Source organism: Mustela putorius, unplaced genomic scaffold (genome assembly GCF_011764305.1).
Source record: "Mustela putorius furo isolate JIRA1106 unplaced genomic scaffold, ASM1176430v1.1 tig00003863_pilon_pilon_pilon, whole genome shotgun sequence".
Lineage (NCBI taxonomy): Eukaryota > Metazoa > Chordata > Mammalia > Carnivora > Mustelidae > Mustela > Mustela putorius.
This window is the reverse complement of record NW_025422015.1, coordinates 6,048,114-6,070,371: the sequence shown is the minus strand read 5'-3', so window position 1 is coordinate 6,070,371 and position 22,258 is coordinate 6,048,114. Positions and strand designations below refer to the sequence as shown.

At 38.6% G+C, this 22,258-nt stretch overlaps 1 protein-coding gene across 2 annotated transcripts in view; it reads left to right on the top strand.

The window, feature by feature from the left end:
* The window catches only part of PCMT1 (protein-L-isoaspartate (D-aspartate) O-methyltransferase), a 44,600-nt gene that overhangs the window by 4,621 nt on the left and 17,721 nt on the right, over positions 1 to 22,258 (top strand). For both annotated transcript variants that reach the window (XM_004752781.3, XM_004752782.3), the window contains exons 2-4: positions 9,479 to 9,583; positions 11,188 to 11,219; positions 21,537 to 21,641. In XM_004752781.3, coding sequence (XP_004752838.1) covers positions 9,479 to 9,583; positions 11,188 to 11,219; positions 21,537 to 21,641 — 242 coding nt within the window. The remainder of the gene's footprint in view (positions 1 to 9,478; positions 9,584 to 11,187; positions 11,220 to 21,536; positions 21,642 to 22,258) is intronic.

Sequence of the window (22,258 nt, the reverse complement as noted above, 5' to 3'; positions counted from 1 at the left end):
TAGAGCCGGGAGAAAGGCATTCCAAGCAGAGAAAATTGCATGCCCTAGATTTGGATTTGGGGTGTGGGAGAAAGATTGGAGTGAAGGATATGAGAGCAAGGTTTTGGGCCTGGGCAGTTGGAATGATTTGCCATTTTCTGAGTTGGAAACAATGAGTGAGTGAGCAGCAGGGACTTTTGGGTTGTGGGAAGGAGGTGTGGGAGAGCACGAATTTATTTTTGGGGATGTTGTATTTGAGATGCTTAGAAGACATTTCAGTGGAGACCTTGATTTGGTATTTGAATAAGAATTATAATAATGTGTAGTTTTTGTATTCTTACTTATTTCTGCTAGGAAATTGGAATTATTTTCTTCGCTATTTAGAGTGTCATTCTTAGCATAACTAATGGAAAATAGAATATTCCAGTAGTTTTACCATGTGTGTTCATGGGCCAAATAAACCAGCTAAGAAAATCCTAAGGGATTGTTTTCAGAAATGGGGGCCGCATTTAGAGTCCAGTCCTCCTCATTTTGATTTGTTTCAAGTAAGTCTTATGGGTACATACTAATAGGTAAACTTACAGTACATTGAGTAGAATCTAATTTATATGATTGGAGGGGCTTTAATGCCAGTCTACTTAAATTTAAATCAGTTAAGGTTAAGTGAAGTTTAAAATTCAGTTTCTCAGTCACAGTAACCATATTTTAAGAGCTCGTAGCCACATGAGGCTAGACCTGTTAGTGCAGACATAGAACATTTCCATCATTATAAGTTCTATTGGATAGCACTAGATCTAGCTGGATTGTATTACATTCTATTTCGTGTGGTCTTAAGTCCATTTTGCTGTTCCACATATTTTATTTTAAAGATTTTATTTATTTATTTGACAGAGATCATGAGTAGGTGGAGAGGCAGGCAGTGGGGTTGGGGAATCAGGATTCCTGCTGAGCAGAGAGCCCATTGCGGGGCTAGATCCCAGGATCCTGAGATCATGGCCTGAGCGGAAGGCAGAGGCTTAACCCACTGAGCCACCCAGGCGCCCCTCCACATATTTTTTTTTATTAGTATTACATTTAGTTTTGGCCAACATGCTTTAAAGAGTAGCAGTGAAAAAAAAAAAAAAGATTATCAGACAAGGGTGATCAAGATGACCAGATAGAGTCAGCATTTTATACGGTGATTTGATGGGATTGAGGTGGTTTGATTAGCGATGAGGAAGCTTGAGAGAGCAATAATATTTAAATATTTTAGAAAAGAAAATGTCCTGACTTGAGGGTCAAACCAGGACAAATGGAAGGCAGATCTTGGCTCATTATAACGAAGTATTCACAAAGCTATCCTAACAATCAAAGAGTTGGCTTTGAAAAATAATGTTTTCTGTTGCAGAATATGTTGAAGCAAGGAATGGTTGACCATTTTTCTGTAAGGGATATCATAGAAGAGATCTGTCATCAGCTTTAACTGTACATTAAACTCCTAAGGACTGATTTCAGTTGCATCATGGATTCTGTAAAATCAGCTGCAGGGCAACATGCACGCGGGCGGGTGCGCACCCTTATGTATGTTAGGAAGAGAGCGACAGAAGTTAACATTTGGTTACTTATATTTTAGAAATCTGTATAGCATTTTAGTTTGTCAAATGTGAGGAGTCCAGGGAACATCTTCCTTTAAGAAATAGTGTCAAAACAAATAGTTAACTTTATGTATCTTTTTGGAGTGATAGCAGTCCCAGGAAAGATGTGTTTTTTCTTTCTAAATTATCTGACACAGAGTGCTACATTAGTTTCAAGTGTACAACATAATGATTTAACAACTCTAGTAAAAAAAAAATTGTATTTTTAAATAATCTCTGGTACTTAGATGATACGCTTTATCATAATTAGCCATCATGTGAAACTCTTCTTTGATTATAGTATGAATTTAAAACTAATCTCTCTCAGACTTTGTATACTGAAAGTGTCTCAAGCTCTGCTTACCTTTTATGCCTAATCATTCTAGAGAGGAAGTAAAAGGTGACCAGTTTGTTCATTTTTTACTGTTTTTCCTGGCACGATGATAATTGAGAAGGAATATAGAGTAGATGGTTAACAACTGTTCAGGTCAAATAAAGTAATATAATATAATGCAATACTTCTTTTATTGAGATGTAACTTTGTAGCAAGATTAGAGAAAGTTGTTTGAAGTCAGTGACAGTTTACCTTTTCCCTCTTGTGTTCAGTGCTTCATATCAGCACAGGCTTTCATCCTTTCCATTTTTGCCAGGGTTGCTTCCATTCTTCTGTTCTCCTGGATCAAAAATCTTGGAGTATTTCTTGATTCTTTTAGACTATTACCACATTAACTCAGCAGTTCTTACGTATTTTCTTAGTCATCACTTCACTATTACTTTCATCGGTACTCTCCCAGCCAGGGTTCTTAGTCCACACTTGGAATGATAGACCTCCAAGTGTCTGATGGGTTGTCTCACCCTCTTTCCCTCCCCTCGGCTCCATTCTACACATTATGCTCATTTCCCTAGTATACTGTTTTCTGTTAGGTTGCTTGCCTGCCCAGGCTTCATATTGCTTACTGTATCAAGTGTAAACACCTGTTGCTCAGATTTCAGGCCTCTTTAGGGTCTTATACCACTTATTCCCATGCTCCAGTTCCAGTCCTGTTCTCCAGACAGATCTTGTTTTCCTCCTCATATACTGTGTGCATTAGGGTACCTGTTCAGCTGCTGTAACAGACCACAGTAACAATGGCTGAAACAAAATGAAAATTTCTATCTCCTCTAACAACCCAAGCATAAGCAGTTCAGAGATAATATGGTGGTTCCAAAGCATTGAAGACCTGTGTTCCACCTCTCTTGTGCTTCCTAAAGTCTTTCCTTTATCTGCAAGGTTGAAGATAGTTTACCTCCATCATTTCCATATTCCAGCCAGTGGGGAAAAGAATGGGAAAAGAGAAAAACCCCATTCCTTTTCAAGGGGATAAACTGGAAGTTGCAAATACGTAATTTCTGTGTATATTCTGTTGACAAGAACTTAATTGTAAGACTATGTGTAACTACAGAGGGGCTAGATAATGCGCCCAATTAAAATTCTACCACTGGGAAGGAGGACTCCCCTGCCACATCTTGCATCTTGCTAATTGGAGGGCTGTGTGTGTGTGTGTGTGTGTGTGTATTGTGTATACATTTATATAAATATGTACAATCTATGATAACAAGGTTGGGAGAATTAAGATTAATTTTTATTTTTTAAAAAAGATTATTAAAATTTATTTATTTATTTATTTATTTTTTAAGTAGGCTCCACACCCAGCGTGGAGCCCAGTGTGGGCCTTGAACTCACAGCCCTGAGATCAAGACCTGAATGGAGATCAAGAGTCAGACTCTTTAACAACTGAGCCACCCAGGTGCCCCAAAAATTAATTTTTAGTCAAGTAATATATGTATATGGTTAAAGTATAAAATCCTACACAAGGGTATTTATTGAAAAATCACAATTGCTTGGCTCCATTCCTCCCTACCCCTAGACTCATTGCCTAGAGAGAACCACTTTTAACTACATTTTGTTTTGTTTTGTTTTTTCTGGTGATTATCTTCATGTCTTTAAATAATGTGGTTAAACTGTCATTTTGTGTTTTATCAACTTCAGACATTATCTGTTGACCTCCTGCCAAGCTGGTGAAATGTTTAACACTACAAACCCAGCTCTCCCTCATATAGTTATATCGTAATTTTTTGCTTCCTTTTTTGTGGACCTTTCCAACTTTTAGTAATATACTTTAACCTCAGTTCTTTTTTCATAATTTATAAACTAACACTATCTCTGGTAACCCTTCTACTTTGTAAGAAAGGATACTAGGGAGTTCTCCCCCTTATTTTCCAACTTATTAGTGGCTCTTTTACATTGTCAAAGTTGATAATTTGTATTTTGTCCTCAGCAGTAAATAAATTTTCTGTATTTTCTTGATTTTTAAGTCATCAATTGTATGACTATGTCAACACTTGGCTGAGTTATGTACTCTGCTATGAGTTTATTCCCTACTATGAGTTTCCAACATCACAGACCCACCTCCCCCCAACTATTGTAGAGGAATAGTCAGATATTTTTCCTTGTTTTTTACATTTGATCAGTTGCTTGAAATCATGTCACATTTTAGTTTTCTTCATATCTAAATCATGACTCTTAAAACATTTTTGTTTTTTCCATGGTATTTATCTCCCTCTGCAGCCTTCTACCATCCCACAAGTAGAAAAGAGAAACAGACATTTATCATGGCTCTAATCTTTTCAAGTTTCTTATTATTTGACTTATGGCTTGGATTCTATTGCATTCTCCTTTTAGAATCCTGCTGACTTCTCCTTTGGATCATTTGCATATTTGGACCAACATTAGCCATTATTATAATTATTTAATTAAGGTCCTTGGTCCCAAGGGCGCAGGAGGATTGGGTATGGGTGGTTCTAAAGCTGTTCACTGTTTTAGAGAGCCTAATGGTAATTACACATTTACTCGTAATTAGGCTCACCACCAAAAGTGAAACATTAAATTATTTTGCTGTTTGATAAAAACATTTCAGGGCACTGGTAGTTGTATATGTCAAATTACCAAAAATGGCAAAATGACTTATTAAATGTAGCTTAGTTTAGGCATCTTTCAAAATACAGAATTTGGGGCAAAAATAAAAAGAATCTTGTGGTGGAATTTTTGGAAACCACCCAATAATGGTCTAATAAAACTTGATTCTAAGCCTTGATGTGTTCAGCTTTTTAATAAATAGTGGCATGCTTTTAAAAACCATTTGGTTTTTAACTGAGTGGGTGGCTTGGTTGGTTAAGCGTCTGCCTTCAGCTCAGGTCATGATCCTGGCATCCTGGGATGGAAGCCCTGTGTGGGGCTCTCTGCTCAGCGGAGAGCCTGCTTATCCTTCGCTTCCTCAATAAATAAAATCTTTGGGGGAAAAAAACCATTCAGGGGGTGCTTGGGTGACTCAGTTAAGTGTCTGACTCTTGATTTCGACTCAGGTTCTGATCTCAGGGTTGTGAGATGGAGCCCAACAATGCCGGGTCTGGACCCTGCTCCCCATCGTGGGTGTGTGTATGTTTGCATGCACTAACTGTCCTCTCTCTTTCTCCCTGCCCTCTGACCCCCCCAACACGCACACTTAAAAAATATATTACAATTTGGAAAATATAGTTCTGTAACCCAACACCCTAATGATACAGAACAACACCCTAATGATACAGAACAAGGGTCAGGAAACTACACTGCACAAGCCAATATGGTCTACTGTCTGTCTGTCTGTCTGTATTTATTTATTTATTTATTTAATTTATTTTTTAAAAGATTTTTATTTCTTTATTTGACAGAGAGAGACGCAGTGAGAGAGGGAATACAAGCAGGGGGGATGGGAGAGGGAGAAGCAGGCTTCCCATAGAGCAGGGAGCCCGATGCAGTGCTCTATCCCAGGACCCTGGGATCATGACCCCAGCAGAGGGCAGATCTTAAAACAACTGAACCACCCGGGTGCCCCTGTTTATTTATTTAGATGTATTTATTTATTTTATGTAGAGAGAGCGTGAGTGCCCGAGGGAGGGGCGAAGAGAGAGAGAGAATCCTGAAGCAGCCTCCTGGCTGAGTATGGAGCCCAAAGTGGGGCATGATCCCAGGATACTGAGATCGTGACCTGTGCTGAAACCAAGAGTCACAACTTAACCGACTGAGCTACCTAGGCACCCCAACTCTCTGTTTTTAGTTGTAAAAGTTTTCTTAATACAGCTTTTGTTTGGTGGTGTTTGTGGTTGTTCCCATACTACACTGACAGTTGAGTTCTTGCAACAGAGACTTTGGTCTGCAAAGCCTGAAATATTTACTATTTGGACTTTTATGTAAATTTGCTGATCTCTGGTAAAGAACATTTCTTTTACCTACAGTTTCCTGATGCGCCTTTGCAATTAATCTACTCCTTTTACCCCTTGTCTCTAGCAATCATAGATCAGCCTTATGCCACTATGGTTTTGACTTTTCTAGAATTAGATATAAATGGAATTATATAATGTATAGTTTCCTTGTCTGACTTCTTTCACTGAGATTGGTACTTTTGAGATTTATCCAAGTTGTTGAATGTAGTGGTAGTTTCTTTTTTTGTTGTTTTTTTGTTATTGTGGGGTTTTTAAATTTTTTTTTTTTTAAAGTAAGTTCTATGCCCAGTGTGGTGATTGAACTCATGACCCCAAGACCAAGAGTTGCATGCTGTATTCACTAAGCCAGCCAGGTGCCTCAGTACTTTGCTTCTTTTAATTGTTGATTTGCATTTTCTTTCTTTTTGTCTTTCTTTCCTTCCTTCCTTCTTTCCTCCTTCCTTCCTTCCTTTCTCTCTCTCTCTCTTTCTGCCCCCCCCCCTTTTTTTAAGATTTACTTATTTATTTGAGAGAGTGTGAGTAAGTATGGGGTGGGGTCGGAGGACAGGCAGAGAATGAGAAGGAATCTCAAGGAGACTCCCCGTTGAATGCCACGCCTGATCTGGGGCTTGATCCCAGAACCCTGAGATCCTGACCTGAGCTGAAACCGAGTCAGATGCTTAACTGACTGAACTACCCAAGTGCCCCTGCACTTTGTTTTCTTGAATTTCTTGAAAATGTTACTTCATTCTTGCTTTGATTTGAATTTCGCTCTTAGGAAGTCTGATGGTTGCCTAACTTTTTTTTTTTAACCCTTATTTTTTTAACCCTTATTAGGTAATTTTTCCCTTGAGGTTCTGAGGATTTTTTTTCCCCATGCCTTTAGTCTGATGGTATTTTTTTGTTGTTGTTGCTTGTTTTTGTTTTAGAGGGAGCGTGCTCCCAAGCCAGGCTTGGGTGCAGGGGCAGGGGGAAGAGGGGCAGAAGGAGGAGAGCGAATCCACACCCAGCACTGTGGGGCTCCATTCACTAACCTGAGATCATGACCTGTGTTGAAATCAGGAGTTTACACATAACTAGCAGAGGCACCAGGTGCCTCTAAAGTCTGATAGTTTTATTAGTATATGTTGTGAGGTTGATTCTTCCTGGTAATACTTTCACTTACTTTCTGCTGTTTTTCTTAGAGTATAGTTTTAAAATTATTGTTTCTGTTAAATCAGCTGATATGTTTTTTTAAATTTTTTTAATATTTTATTTATTTATTTGATAGAGATCACAGGTAGGCAGAGAGGCAGGCAGAGAGAGAGGGAAGAAGCAGGCTCCCTGCCGAGCAGAGAGCCTGATGCAGGGCTTGATCCCAGGACCCTGAGATCATGACCTGAGCTGAAGGCAGAGGCTTTAACCCACTGAGCAACCCAGGCGCCCCTGTGTTTTTTAAATTTTAATTTTTCAAATATTTTATTTATTTGAGAGAGAGAGCATGAGCCAGGGGGAGGGGCAGAGGGAGAGGGAGGAACAGACTCCCTACTGAGTGCCGAGATAGACTTGGGGCTTGGTACACGGCCATGAGATCATGATCTGAGTCAAAGTCAGATACCTACCCAACTGAGCCACCCAGGCACCCCTTGTTTTTCGTTTTTATTTTTTAAAAAATTTTGTGTATTTATTCTAGAGAGCAGAAGCAGGGAGGGGAAAGAATCTTAAGTAGACTTCTTGCTGAGCTTGGTGCTCAAGGTGGGTGGGTGGGACTTGGTCTTGTGACCCAGAGACCTTGACCTGAGCCAAAACGAAACGAAGAGTTGGATGCTCAACCTGCTGAGCCACGAAGTGCCCCTCAGCTGAAATGTTTTGATTTGCATTTTGTTTTCTTTTTTAAAGTATCTTTGAATGGAGTTGGGTTTTTTCTTTTTCCTATTTTTGAACATTTTGTGGACACAGTTCCAGAACACCTTTTTTTTTAGTTTAGTGACTTGCAGTTTCTTTAATGGATGGTGATATATTAGGAGTAGTACTGGGAAAAGGGGAGGAGTCGGCACATCTTGTTACTCTTGTTTCTACAGGATCCTTAATTCTCTTTTTCCTTTATTGCTGCACCAAAAGGCACCATTTAATTAATTAATTTATTTATTTGACAGACAGAGATCACAAGTAGGCAGAGAGGCAGGCCGAGAGAGAGGAGGAGGAAGCAGGCTCCCTGTCAAGCAGAGAGCCTGATGCAGGGCTTGATCCCAGGACCCCGAGATTATGACCTGAGCTGAAGGCAGAGGCTTTAACCCACTGAGTCACCAGGTGCCCTAGAAGTTACCATTCTTTCCCTATTTCCTTTTCATTCTTCCCCAGAATCAAAGCTTCTTAATGCCACTTGTAGTCCCATTGAATTTTTTGTAAATTTTTAAATTTATTTATGAGGGAGAAAGAGAGATTCAGCAAGCAAGCGGAGGAGCAGAGGGAGAAGGACAAGCAGACTCTGCCAAGCATGGAGCTCAAGGTGGGGCTTGATCTCAGGACCCAAAGATCATGTGCCAAAACTAGCCTGTGCCAAAACCAAGAGTCAGACGCTTAAACAGCTGAGCCACCCAGGGTGCCTGGGTGGGTTAAAGCCTCTGCCTTGGGCTCAGATCACGATTCCAAGGTCCTGGGATCGAGCCCAAACAAACAAACAAAAACCTGAGCCACACAGGCTCCTTTGAATTATTTTTTAAACAGCTTTACTAAAGTATACTTTTATACTATATAATTCACCTATTTACATTGTAAAATTATAATTATGTTATCTTGTTTATTTTTAATCCTATATAATAATCCTATGTACCATTGTGTCTGGTATGTATTAGACAGTCAATAAGCATATTGAGTGAGTTAATAAGGACTTTACTGAATAATAACTGTGTATGGTACCATGAGGGTTATTTGAGTTTAACATAGTATACTTAATCTCAAAGAATTTATAGTTCATTGGGGGAGCCAAATATAATCATTGACCTTGCTTTCTTGGGCTTTGTAACAGTTTATCTACTTGATTTTCATCACGTAGCTGCTTTTTGTCATAATCTTTGAAGGTTCCACTTCCTTTGAACATCTCTTCAATGTTTGCTTTTGTTTTTCTTCTTTGTGTATTCTTCCCTGACTGCTTGAGTTCACTTTCATTGCTTCAGTTACCATCTATATTACTAGAAGTCTATATCACTGTCCTAGATCTCTTTCCTGAGCTCCAGAGCCACGTGTTCAGTGGACTGCTGTATATCTCCACTTGCATGGTTTATAGCCACTAACAAATAACTAAGTTATCCTTTTCCTCCTTAACTCTGCTGCTTTTCCAGGATTTTGCAAATCAGTGTATGCACATCAGTGTTTGCAAATCAGTGCATCTGAACCATTACCCATTATCTTTCCTACAAAGCTAGTTAGTTAGGTATATATTATCTATTAAATATAACTCAAATCCATCTACTTTTCTTCATCCTTGTGTCATCACTGAAGACCAGGTTGTGTTTACCTGGGCCATTGCAACAACTTCCAATCTTGCTCTCCAGTGCAACCAAAGTAAATTCTAAAGTACATCTAGGCATCTCACTCCTAGCTTAAAATGTTTGCCTCATTCATTTCAGAAAATGGAATCATCAAAACAGATAAAGTATTTGAAGTAATGCTGGCCACAGACCGTTCCCACTATGCAAAATGTAATCCTTATATGGATTCTCCACAATCAATAGGTAAGGTCTGGACTTCTCAAAATGTCACGTTTTTGCTCACTTACTGTATAATTTTTGTTAAGTAAAAATGGACTGGGACACAGATATTTATTATTACCTTGCTAGTGTGAATTTTATGCCTCAGTTAAGTGTCATAATTCCAAACAGGCATTTTCAATAAAATGATGTTATGTATTATTTTTTCTGTTTTTTTCAAACTATATATAGTATATATAAAGAGTTTTATTTTATTTTTTTAAAAATATTTTATTTATTTATTTGACAGAGATCACAAGTAGGCAGAGGGAGGGGGAAGCAGGTCCCAGCTGAGCAGAAAGCCTGATGCGGGGCTCGATCCCAGGACCCTGAGCCGAAGGCAGAGGCCTAACCCACTGAGCCACCCAGGCGCCCCTATAAAGAATATTTTAAATATTTTTCTTGAAACATACTTTTTAAAAAAATATTTATTTATTTATTTGGCAGAGATCACAAGTAGGCAGAGAGGCAGAGAAAGAGAGAGAGGAGGGAAAGCAGGCTCCCTGCTGAGCAGAGAGCCCGATGTGGAGCTCCATCCCAGGACTCTGGGATCATGACCTGAGCCGAAGGCAGAGGCTTTATTTAACCCATTGAGCCACCCAGGCGCCCCTTGAAACATACTTTTAATGAAAATTTAAGTTTAAGCTGAGTGCTGAGCTTTCTTTAGGGCCTTAATGACTAAAGTTTTTTTGACATTAACATCAATTTTGTAAATGAATATTAAAGGAAATAAGTATAATTAAGTGGTTACTGACTTCTCTGCTTCACTTGCCCTGAATTTTTTGGTTTGTGCTTGGTTTTAGTAAGTTCGGTATTTAACTCCTTCTCCTGAAGCAGGTTTTGATGAACTGCTGAGCCTTGGCAGTGGGCGCCTTTGAGGCTTAGAAGGGCCTCAGGATTCTGTCTGCCAGCTGCCATGCTTTCTTCTTTTGAAGCACTCTAACAGCAGAGAAGATCCTGGGGAGCTTCTGAACCCCGAAGGCACCTGCTACCACCGCTCAGTGAAAATTGCTTCAGATGCAGAAGCAGGTAAATAAGTTTCGAGAAAGCAGCACTGGAAGAAAAAACTTGAAAGCTAAAAACTGAGAAAAGATTATGAATTACCATCACGCAATAGTATATAGAGTAAACTGAGATAGTTTTTTAGTCTCAAGCTACTCTGATTGCCAGTTGCCCAATAAGTTGCCAGAAATAGGAGGTAATTTTCAGAGATTTTGCATGCCTGATATATATATATATAGAAGTTTATTTTCTTTTTATAAACCTGGAGAGAAAACAAGTCATAAACACCAACTCAACTTCTTGACAACTGTATGTTAGCTAACTGTGGCAGAAGAAATTTTTGGAAATAGTGGGAGTGTTGTACTAAATGAGCATATTAGCCTTTGGCATGTTGTTGTATTTTCTCGTTTTAACTGCTGCTTGACAGTACTCTAAAATGCAAAATAAAAGTTTTATTTTCTTGAGATCATAAAAACAGAAAATATTATTATGAAAAAGAATTTGTGAATGTTAGGAAAGGAGTTATGTGGAGTATCTGGTATGTTTTTGCAGCTGAATGTGTCAGTAGTTCTCTTCTTCTTTTGCAGGTTTCCAAGCAACAATCAGTGCTCCACACATGGTAAGTTGACTTTGGTCATTTGGATAAATTGATCCCATTTTCCCTCTAAGATGTTTCTTCATTAAAAAGGGTTTTTAAAAAAGTTGAATTTGGGGTGCCTGGTGGCTCAGTGGGTTAAGCCACTGCCTTCGGCTCAGGTCATGATCTCAGGGTCCTGGGATCTAGTCCCGCATCGGGCTCTCTGCTCAGCAGGGAGCCTGCTTCCTCCTCTCTCTCTCTCTCTGCCTGCCTCTCTGCCTACTTGTGATCTCTCTCTGTCAAATAAATAAATAAAATCTTAAAAAAAAAAAAAGTTGAATTTGTAATTAGATCAATTTTATCATCTATGAGTTATGTAGATTGGTAATGAACCATTTTTGTTTTAAATAAATACCTTTTTAAAAAATATTTTATTTATTTGACAGAGAGAGAGAGATCACAAGTTGTCAGAGAGGCAGGCAGAGAGAGAGGGGGAAGCAGGCTCCCCACTGAGCAAGGAGCCTGATGTGGGGCTCAATCCCAGGACCCTGAGATCATGAACTGAGCTGAAGGCAGAGGCTTAATCCACTGAGCCACCCAGGCGCCCCGAACCTCTTATTCTTAATACATGACATATAGAGAGAAGTCTTCTTGGTCGATATTGTCATTAAAGTTTTTGTTGGTTGTCATTATTATCTAATCATATAAAAATGGGATATAAAAGGTTCTTTAGTGATGAACAAATTAAGGAAAAGAATATATTTTATTAAGATTTTATTTATTTATCAGAGAGAAAGAGCACAGCCAGGGAAGCAGCAGACAGAGAGAGAAGCAGGCTCCTCACTGAGCAAGGAGCCTGATGGGGCGCTCGATCCTAGGATCCTGGGATCGGAACCTGAGTCAAAGGCAGCCACTTAACTGACTGAGCCTCCCAAGTGCCCCAAGGAAGAGACTATTATAAATAATACAATGGATATATTTTAAAAATCTAAGTTGAATATTATTTCTTTTATATCTTATTTGGAAAATCCATTAGGGATTGGTCAAGTATAGCAGCTATGAAGCTTTATATAACTTTGAGAAGGACCTATTTTAAGTTATCTGGCACTTTTAATCTGTTGGGAATTTTCTTGGGTTTTAAATGTCAGGTGTTTGAATGAGTACTCTGTTGGTTTTGGGGGAGAAGAACAATAGCTTTTCTGATTCTCTGAGAGTATTTGGGATTGGAGAAGCTCTTATTTAAATGTAAAGCCTTCTTTATATTAAAATAAATTTACATATATTTATGATGAACTGATAATTACACTAGGTGAAAATATAGGAAAATCATTATTTATGAACTTTAAATAGAAATGACTTGGGGTGCCTGGGCGGCTCACTTGTAAAGTGTCTACTTTCAGCTCAAGGCATGATTCCAGGGTCCTGGGATTGAGCCCTACATTGGGCTCCGTGCTCAGCAGGAAGCCTGCTTTTCCCTCTTCCACTGTCCCCCTGCCTATGTTCCCTCTCTTGCTGTCTCTGTCAAACAAATGAATAAAATCTTAAAAAAAAACAAACAAACAAACTTTATTTCTAAATTTATTTTCAAAAGATTTATTTATTTATTTTAGACGGAAGGGGGGAGTCAGCTCCCTGCTGAGTGTGGAGTCTGGTGTGGGGCTCTCATGACCCTGAGATCATGACCTCAGCTAAAATCAAGAGCCTGAGCCACCCAGGTGCCCCTAGAAATGACTTTTTATTTTTTAAAGATTTTATTTATTTATTTGACAGAGACATAGCGAGAGAGTCTGATGCAGAGCTCCATCCCAGAACCCTGGGATCATGATCCAAGCCAAAGGCAGACGCTTAACGATTGAGCCACCGGGTGCCTCTAGAAATGACTTTATAAAACATGACAAAAGAGGAGCCATTAAAAACATGTATTTTGCAACATAAAAATTTAGGATTTCTGCAGAGAAAAAGATGTTACAAGCAAAATTAAAAGAAGAAAAACTGAGGGAAATAATTATTTATTTATTTTTTTAAAAGATTTTATTTATTTGACAGAGAGAGATCACAAGTACACAGAGAGGCAGGCAGAGAGAGAGAGAGGAGGAAGCAGGCTCCCTGCTGAGCAGAGAGCCCGACGCGGGATTAGATCCCAGGACCCTGAGATCATGACCTGAGCCGAAGGCAGCGGCTTAACCCACTGAGCCACCCAGGCACCCCAGGAAATATTTATAATACATACAACAATCTAGGGCATATTTCCATATACAAATGTGGGTGTGTATCCTGTAAAGTAAGAAGTGAAAGACTGGTGAACCCAAAAGAATGTAGTTAAAGTACAAAGTACAAGAATGATAGTTCATAGAAAAAGAAATACAGATGACATTAGCGCTTAAACAAATGAAAAAAAACGTCATTTTCATTTATATTTATATGCTTAGTAAATCACACATTAGAATTGTAGTGAAGTACCATTTTTCACCTATCAGATTGTCAGAGGTCAAAAAGTTTAATACTTTATATTGGAAAGAGGGAAACAGTTACATACTTTTTTGTTGAGAGGAAATTGATAGTGTTGGAAGGCAATTAGGCAAATTTATAAAATGTGAAATAGATAAACCTTTCACTCTTCAGTTTTATTTCAAGATATTTATCCTATGGTATATTTTTATAGGTACAAAATGACTAAAGATGTTCATTGTTCCCATTAGTTATAAAGGGAAAAAAATAGTGATCATTGATAGTCCACTAATAATGGATGGTTAATAATTGTAGTACATCCATACAGTGAGATATACTGCAAAGTTGTTAAATGAGGAATCTCTGCAAGTCCCAATATGGCAAGATGTTCAGGAAATATTAAGTATAAAAGTAGAGTACAGAAGAGTATTTATAGTATTCTATAATATACGAAAATCAAATCTGCACATTACATACACACATATGTCTTCCTCTAGGCATGAAAACTAAAAACGGTTTATTCTAAGGTCACAAGTAGATGATTAGAGGGTTGGTATTGAAAGTGAGATCTCCTTTTCACTCTGTACCCTCTACATGTTACCAGTTTCTGCTTTCTTCTCATTCTCTCTCTTGTTTTAAGTTTATTTACGTAATCTCTGTGCTTGAACTCTCCAACTCCAAGATCAAGAGTTGCATGCTTCTCTGACTGAGCCAGCCAGATGCCCACTTCTTTGTGTTTTTTGACCATGGAATAGGAATAGTTTTGTTTTTTTAAAAATATTGATTTACTTATTTTATTTATTTACTTTTAAAGATTTTATTTATTTGAGAGAATGAGAGCATGCACATGCAAGTGAGCACAAGCAGGAAGAGAGGCAGAGGGAGAGGAAGAAGCAGACTCCCCATTAAGCAGGGAGGCAGATGTGGGGCTCAATCCCAGGACCCTGGGATGATGACCTGCCCTGAAGGCAGATGCTTAACCCACTGGGAGCCACGCAGGCAGCTAAAAAGGATGCATTTTTTAATCACTTATATATCCTTACCGCTGTCTCTTAATAAGGAAAATGTGTGTATTTATGTGTATGTATATAGTCACACAGTGCATCTATATGTATGTATGTATGTACAAACAGTAATACTATACTGTCCTTTGATGCTTGCTGAACCAGGATGTGAGGAGAATAAAACAGTAATGATTGTGTTATGCGAACAAGCATTTGTGATTTTGTATCATTTATTGCATAGATCTGAGAAGTGTTTAAAGAAAAACAGAAAGTGAAGAGCAGAGAGAAATGACATCTCTGTTTAATGAACTTTGAAATCACAGACTTGCTTAGAAGTATCTATAATCCTGGAGTATTTTCCAGAGTCTTAATTGAAAATGCGCTGTATGCATTGGGCAAGAGATTAAAAGCAACCTGTTAAAATGGCAGCCCGGTAGATGTGAGCAGATATTGAATCCTCAATATCATTTCTCACTAAACGAGACTAGAGCTCCTTGGAGAAGTAACTGAATACTAGAAAGTGAGGAAGTACTCAGAGGTTTATGAGGTGATGTTGGAAGGACATAGGAGCAGGTTTGAAGAGATTCCCAGAGATCAAATTGTAGACAATTTGAAAATTGAAAAATGATAGATAATGAAGATAATGGATTATAACATTGTGAATTAAGAAACAAAAATACATGAGTTCATAGGGATTTTTTAAAAAAGCAAGTCAGAGACAAAAATGAAAAAAAGAAGAATGGCAATTAATACATATGGAGGGAATAATAGAACTTTTTAAAAAATTATTATTTTGTAGTCATCAATATAATGATTGAATTGGGCAGAGATCATCAATTAAAACAATTTAGGGGAAGGTTATTGGAACAAAAGTGTTCAAGTCTCAAATTATTACTGTACATATTACTGATTACAAAGAGAAAATTAGGCCTTTAAAATAGAGTGATCTAGTTGTTACCACATTGACTGAGTGGGTTGAGCTTGGCAAGTCCAGAGGTGAGGTGGCCCAACATTATGTGCTTCCTGATGTGATACAGTGGGAGGTGCCTAGCAAGCCTCGTGTGCTGTTCTTGATAAGTCTTGGATCTGAGTCTAACCCTGAGGAAATTGAGGAAATCTAGAATATGGGGTATTATGTGGAACAGTCAAACAGGACTTCTTAAAGGAGTCAGTTGTTCTGAAGAGTAGAGAAGTGGTGGGTAGAGGAGAATTGAGGGAGGAATATTTAATATTGACAAATCAAGTGCATGAACCTTGAAAGGACTAGGGAAGAAACAGCTGTAAAGAATATTTTGGAGGGTACCTGGGTGGCTCAGTGGGTTAAGCCTCTGCCTTCGGCTCAGATTGTTATCTCAGGGTCCTGGGATTGGGCCCCACATGGGGCTCTCTGCTCAGCGGGGAGCCTGCTTCCCCCTCTATCTCTGCCTCTCTGCTTGCTTGTGATCTCTCTCTCTCTGTCAAATAAATAAATAAAGTCTTAAAAAAAAAAAGAATATTAAAGAAAAAAACATTTTGGGTACTGTTGAAATTCGAGTATGGTGTGTATGTTAGATGATACTAAGTTGATTATTTTCTTGAGTGTGTTAATGGTGATGTGGTTGCAAAGGGAGATGTCCTAGTTTTTTTTAGCAGATTCATGCTGAAGTATTTTGGGGTGAAGTATCGTGATGTCTACAGCCTATTTTCAGATGGTTTTGTAAAACAGTTGGCACAATATATAAAGTTGGTGACTGTATATAAGGAAAAAAGTGTATTCAATGTATTTGTGCTTTTAAAATTTTTCATAATTATAAAAAAAAAGAACTAAAAAACTTAGTTTGAGAATTTAGAGATAAACATGGGTTATCCAGAAAAATATTAGCTAGGCTGATAAAAATATTAAAAAAGGTAGCAATTGTGATTGAAGGCCTTGACATTTTACCTCTGGATGGGACTTTAATAATAAATCATCATACTTCTTTTTTTTTTTTAATTTATGTGATAGAGATCACAAGTAGGCAGAGAGGCAGGCAGAGAGAGGGGGGGAGAAGCAGGCTCCCTGCTGAGCAGAGAGCCTGATGCTGGGCCTGATCCAGGGATCATAACCTGAACCAAAGGCAGAGGTTTTAACCCACTGAGCCACCCAGGCGCCCCAGCATACTTCCTTTTTAAAAAAAAAAAAACAAATCTTATATGCAAACATGGTACTTTAAAAAAAGATTCCTGGGACGCCTGGGTGGCTCAGTTGGTTAAGCGGCTGCCTTCGGCTCAGGTCATGATCCCAGCGTCCTGGGATCTAGTCCCACATCAGGCTCCTTGCTCGGCAGGGAGCCTGCTTCTCCCTCTGCCTCTGCCTGCCTCTCTGTCTGCCTGTGCTCACTCGCTCGCTCTCCCTCTATGCCTGACAAATAAATAAATAAAATCTTAAAAAAAAAAAAAAAAAGATTCCTGAAGCTTTTTTGGAATTAAGATGGTACAGTACTGACTGTAGGTTGAGGATTAGCACCTTCAGAAGCTTCCTTCTTGTCCTTTGATTTCTGGATCAGGAAAGCCAGATATTGTAGGACTTATTTTGTTTCTTTGACTACTTCCCTATTCTAGGCCATACTTACTATCTTATTAGTAGAAATTATTAAACCTCATAACTGATTATTGTAAGAGTCTGCTGAAAGCTGCTATTTATATTTAATCCAGAACTCTTTTTCATAACACAAGTGTTTTTCACTCTTCAGTCAAGAACCTCTTTGTAAAGCAGTCTATGTGAAAAATTTAGTTCTCTAAAACTCTTTCCCCAAAGCACACCCATCCTTCAGTATGCATTTGTGTGTTATCACTAATAGGCTTTTTTGGAACCTTAATGACTTTCTGGAACACTGTTTGAAAACCCTTGGATTGTGTGTAGTTATATCTATTAAAGGCCTTTTTTTACATTAGTTGTGGAATAGTAACCTTAACTTTTTTCTGTTTTAACTTTTTTTTTTTTTTTTTTTTAAAGATTTTATTTATTTATTTGACAGAGAGAGATCACAAGTAGACAGAGAGGCAGGCAGAGAGAGAGAGGGAAGCAGGCTCCCCGCTGAGCAGAGAGCCCGACGCGGGCCTCGATCCCAGGACCCCCGAGATCATGACCTGAGCCGAAGGCAGCGGCTTAACCCACTGAGCCACCCAGGCGCCCATTCTGTTTTAACTTTTTAATGTGGAAAGTTTCCAACACCACATATACAAATAGAATAATATAATGAACCCTCATGTAGCCATCGTCACCTTTAATAATTACCCATAATTTGTTAATCCCGTTTTATCTTTGTTTCATTCTTGCTGAACTATTTAAAACCAGATCCCAAACATGATATTATTCACCCCTAAATATTTAAGTATAAATCTGATTACTTTAATAACATGACTACAATACTATATCATACCTAAAAATGTTCCTTAGTATATTAATATCTTACACATAGTTCATGCTCAGACTCTACCAAGTGTTTTAAAAAAATTGTTTTATGGTTAATTTGCTTAAATCAGGATCCAAACAAGGTCCAGACTTTGCATCTTTTTAGTTTTTTTTTCAGTCTTTTTCGTACCTTTTAATTTTAAAAGACCCCTTTGTTTTTTAAAGTACCACTTATTTACTGACAAAACTCATCCATTTGGGGGAGCCTGTATGGCATAATCGGTTGAGTGTGCAACTCTTGGTTTCAGCTCAGGTCCTGATCTCAGGGTTGTGAGATCAAGTCCTATGTCGGGCTCCACATTCAAGGCAGAGTCTGCCTAAGTTTCTGTTTCCCTCTCCCTCTACCCCTGCCCTCTGCTTTTTCCCTCCCTCTCCAATCTCCCTCAAATAAATAAATTCTTAAAAACAAAATAAAACAAAGCTGTCCATTTGTCCTATAGAATTTCCCATATTCTAAATTTGGTTAATTGTTTGCTAGTGTATTTTAACTTACTACCCCCCCCACACACACTGACACACACACCTTTTTTTTTTCTTTCCCTTTTCCTTTTCAAGAATACTGCCTAATGGTTTTTTTTTTTGTTTCATCACATTGGCTGGGGTGCATGGTATCTGATCGTCCACTTTTAGTTATTGGAATAAATAGTCTTTTCAATAACTTTACTTTTTTAAAAGATTTTATTTATCCATTTGAAAGAGAGAGAGAGAGCAGGGGGAGGAACAGAGGGAGAGGGACAAGCAGACTCCGTGCTGAGTGTGGAGCCTGACATGGGCCTCAATCCCAGGACCTGAGATCATGACCTGAACTGAAACCGAGAGTCAGATGCTTAACTGAGTGCACCATCCAAGTGCCCCTTGATAATGTTTTAAATTATTGGAAAAATACACAGATCTTAAGTGTATAGCTTAATGAATGTTCACATATGTATATGTGTAACCTAGATGAAGATCAGATTGTTTCCTGTGTCCTAGCAGGCTAGAGAGCCTGCTCTCTAGCTGGTTCCTTAGGCTCTAAGGCTTTGGTCACCTAAATTAGTTTTCTAAATAGGGAGTTTACAGTCCGTCCTCCATTTTGAACATTACCTGTTTCTAATGCTTAAAATTTTTTCTTTTATTCCTTTTAAATATTTTACTTATTTATTCTAGAGAACGGGTTGTAGGGGAACAACAGACTCCATGCTGAATGTGGAGCCCTTTGTAGGGCTCAATCCCATGACCCTGAAATTATGACCTGAACCAAAACATTTAAGAGACTGAGCCATCCAGGTGCCCCTCTGCTGATTTTTTTTTTAAGATTTTATTTATTTGAGAGAGAGTGAATGAGAGAAAGAGTGAGCGTGGGAGTGGGGAGGATCAGAGGAAGAAACAGTCTCCCTGCTGAGTAGGGAGCCTACTATGGGACTCGATCCTGGGACTCCAGGATCATGACCTGAGCCAAAGGCAATTGCTAAACCAGCTGAGCCACCCAGGCACCCCCCCCATTTGATGATTTTTAATAATGAACATAGCAGGCATTTAAGGACAGCTTTTGAGATCATATTTATTAGTTCTAACTCCATATTTTGGAAAAGCATTGAAATGTAAATTTATAAAGAGGAGGGAGTAGAAAAGGCTTTATTTCTCGGTTTGGTCTAAAGTATATCCAATATGATTTTATTTAATTAGTAATTTGTATATACTGTAAACATAAAAATATATATCCTTTGACCCCCCTCAGTTCTTCTTCTAGGAACTTATCCTATAGATACACTTACAAGATTTTTTAAAAAAATTTTATTTTATTTATTTGACAGATTGCAAGTAGGCAGAGAGGCAGGAAGAGTGGGGGGGTGGTGCGGGGAGTGGAGGAAGCAGGCTCCCTGCTGAGCAGAGATTCTGATGCAGGGCTTGATCCACCTGAGCCAAAGACAGAGGCTTTAGCCCACTGAGCCACCCAGGTGCCCCAAGATTTATTTATTTATTTTTTAAAGATTTTACTTATTTATTTGAGAGAGAGAGAGAGAGCCTGCATGCACTAGTTTGGGAAGGGGCAGAGTATCTAAGCAGACTCCTGCTGATTGTGGAGCTGGGTGTGGGGCTCGATCTCATGACCCGTGAGATCAGGACCTGAGGCGAAACCAAGAGTCAGATACTTAACTGACTGAGCTACCCAAGTGTCCCACTTTATAAGATTTTTATAAAGATTATTATATTATCCTATATGTACAGCTTTTAAGATTATTTCATCCCTTTTGTTACAGAAGATTGGAGCTAAGTTAAATATCTCTCGTTAGGGATTTTTTGGGGGGTGGGTTTTCTTATTATACGTATAAGAATATACGTCTCAGTCTCAGAAAGGAATGAATGGGCTATTTAATTATTGATAAGAAAGGGGCGCCTGGGTGGCTCAGCCGGTAAACGGCTGTCTTCAGTTCTGGTCATAATCCCAGGGTCCTGGGAACCCACCTTGGGTTCTCTGTTTAGCAGAGAGCTTGCTTCTCCCTCTCCTCCTGCCTGCTGCTCCCCTTGTTTGTGCTCACTTGCACTCTGTCAAATAAGTAAATAAAAATCTTAAAAAGAAACCTTAAAAAAAAGTATTGATAAGAAAGGTTCTTCAAGGGGTGCCTGGGTGGTTCAGTGGGTTGGACCTCTGCCTTTGGCTAAGGTCATGATATCAGGGTCCTGGGACCAAGTCCCGCATGGAGTGTGTTGAGGGGTCTCTGCTCAGCAGGGAACCTGCTTTCCCCCCACTCTCTGCCTGCCTCTCTGCCTACTTGCGATCTCTCTCTCTGTCAAATAAATAAATAACATCTTTAAAAAAAAAAGGTTCTTCAAGATATAATAAATTAAAAAATAGATTCATATTTGCTTGTGTATGCATAGAATAGGTATGTTTGAAAGGAATCATAAGAAACTGACAACATAGATTGCCTTTAGGGAGTGAAATTGGTTGGGGGTGGAAAAGGTTATGGACAGGGGTGGGGTAGAGACTTAACTGTAAAACCTTTTGTAGCTTTTGACTTCGAATTAATTAAAATTAAAAAATTCACACACTGGAGATCTAAATTTACTAAAACATGTTATTTTATTTTTTAAAAGATTTTGTTTCTTTATTTGAGAGAGAGTGTGAATGAGAGAGCAGAAAAAGGAGGAACAGAGGGAGAGGGAGAGGGAGAAGCAGGCTCACCGCTGAACAGGGACCCTGAGGTGGGGCATGATGTGGGGCTGGATCCCAAGACCTGGGATGATGACCTGAGCTGAAGGCAGCCACCCAGGCGCCCCTACTAAAACATTTTATATAAATGTAATTTAATCAGTGAAAACTTTCTTACATAATTCTGTAAATCTAAGTATATAATATGTTGTGTTTTCATTATCTTGTTGGTGACAGTAGTAGAAAAATTGGTATGAAGTTGGAAACTTTATATGCCATGGTATATATACTTTATAGAGTCTTGAAAAGAAATGAATATTTGCTTTGTTTTCTTTTGGCAGCATGCATATGCGCTAGAACTTCTATTTGATCAATTGCATGAAGGAGCTAAAGCTCTCGATGTAGGATCTGGAAGTGGAATCCTTACTGCATGTTTTGCACGTATGGTAAGAGCTTTATTTTTCATTCCATTCCAGGAGAAGCATATTATATATTTGGCTGTACATTTTTTTACTAGCAATTTTGGAGGGTTTTTTTTTGTTTTTTTAAATTCTACTAATATAGCAGTTGGAACATGTATCACTTAGGGTTTTTTGTTGTTGCAAATAACAGAAGATATGGTCCAAATTCGGTCCCAAAGGGGAATTTATTTGGTTTATATAATGGAAAAGTCCAAAGTGTATCTGGCTTTTTGTGTGGCTGGATTCAAAAGAAGATCAGACGTTGTTACTGACAGTGGGTTTCTCTTTGGTTCTTAGTTTGGCTTTGCTTTCCTCCAAATGTTGGCTTCAGTCAGGCTCTTCCCTTGTGATCACAAGATGGCAACCAGTAGCTTCCAGACTGCCTTCTTCCAGATTCTCAGCTGGCAGAAAATGATGTAGAGCATCTGATTTCCAAACACTCCTATAGGGTTATTAGAAATGAGAGTAGAGCTTCTTTTATATTAAGAAAAGTACTCTTAGAAAAATGCCTTATTATACTTCGAGTTTTGTCATCAGAGGCTTATCTTGGTTAGTGACTCTCCTGAGTCCGTCTGGAGTTACCTGTGCTCAGATAATCAAAT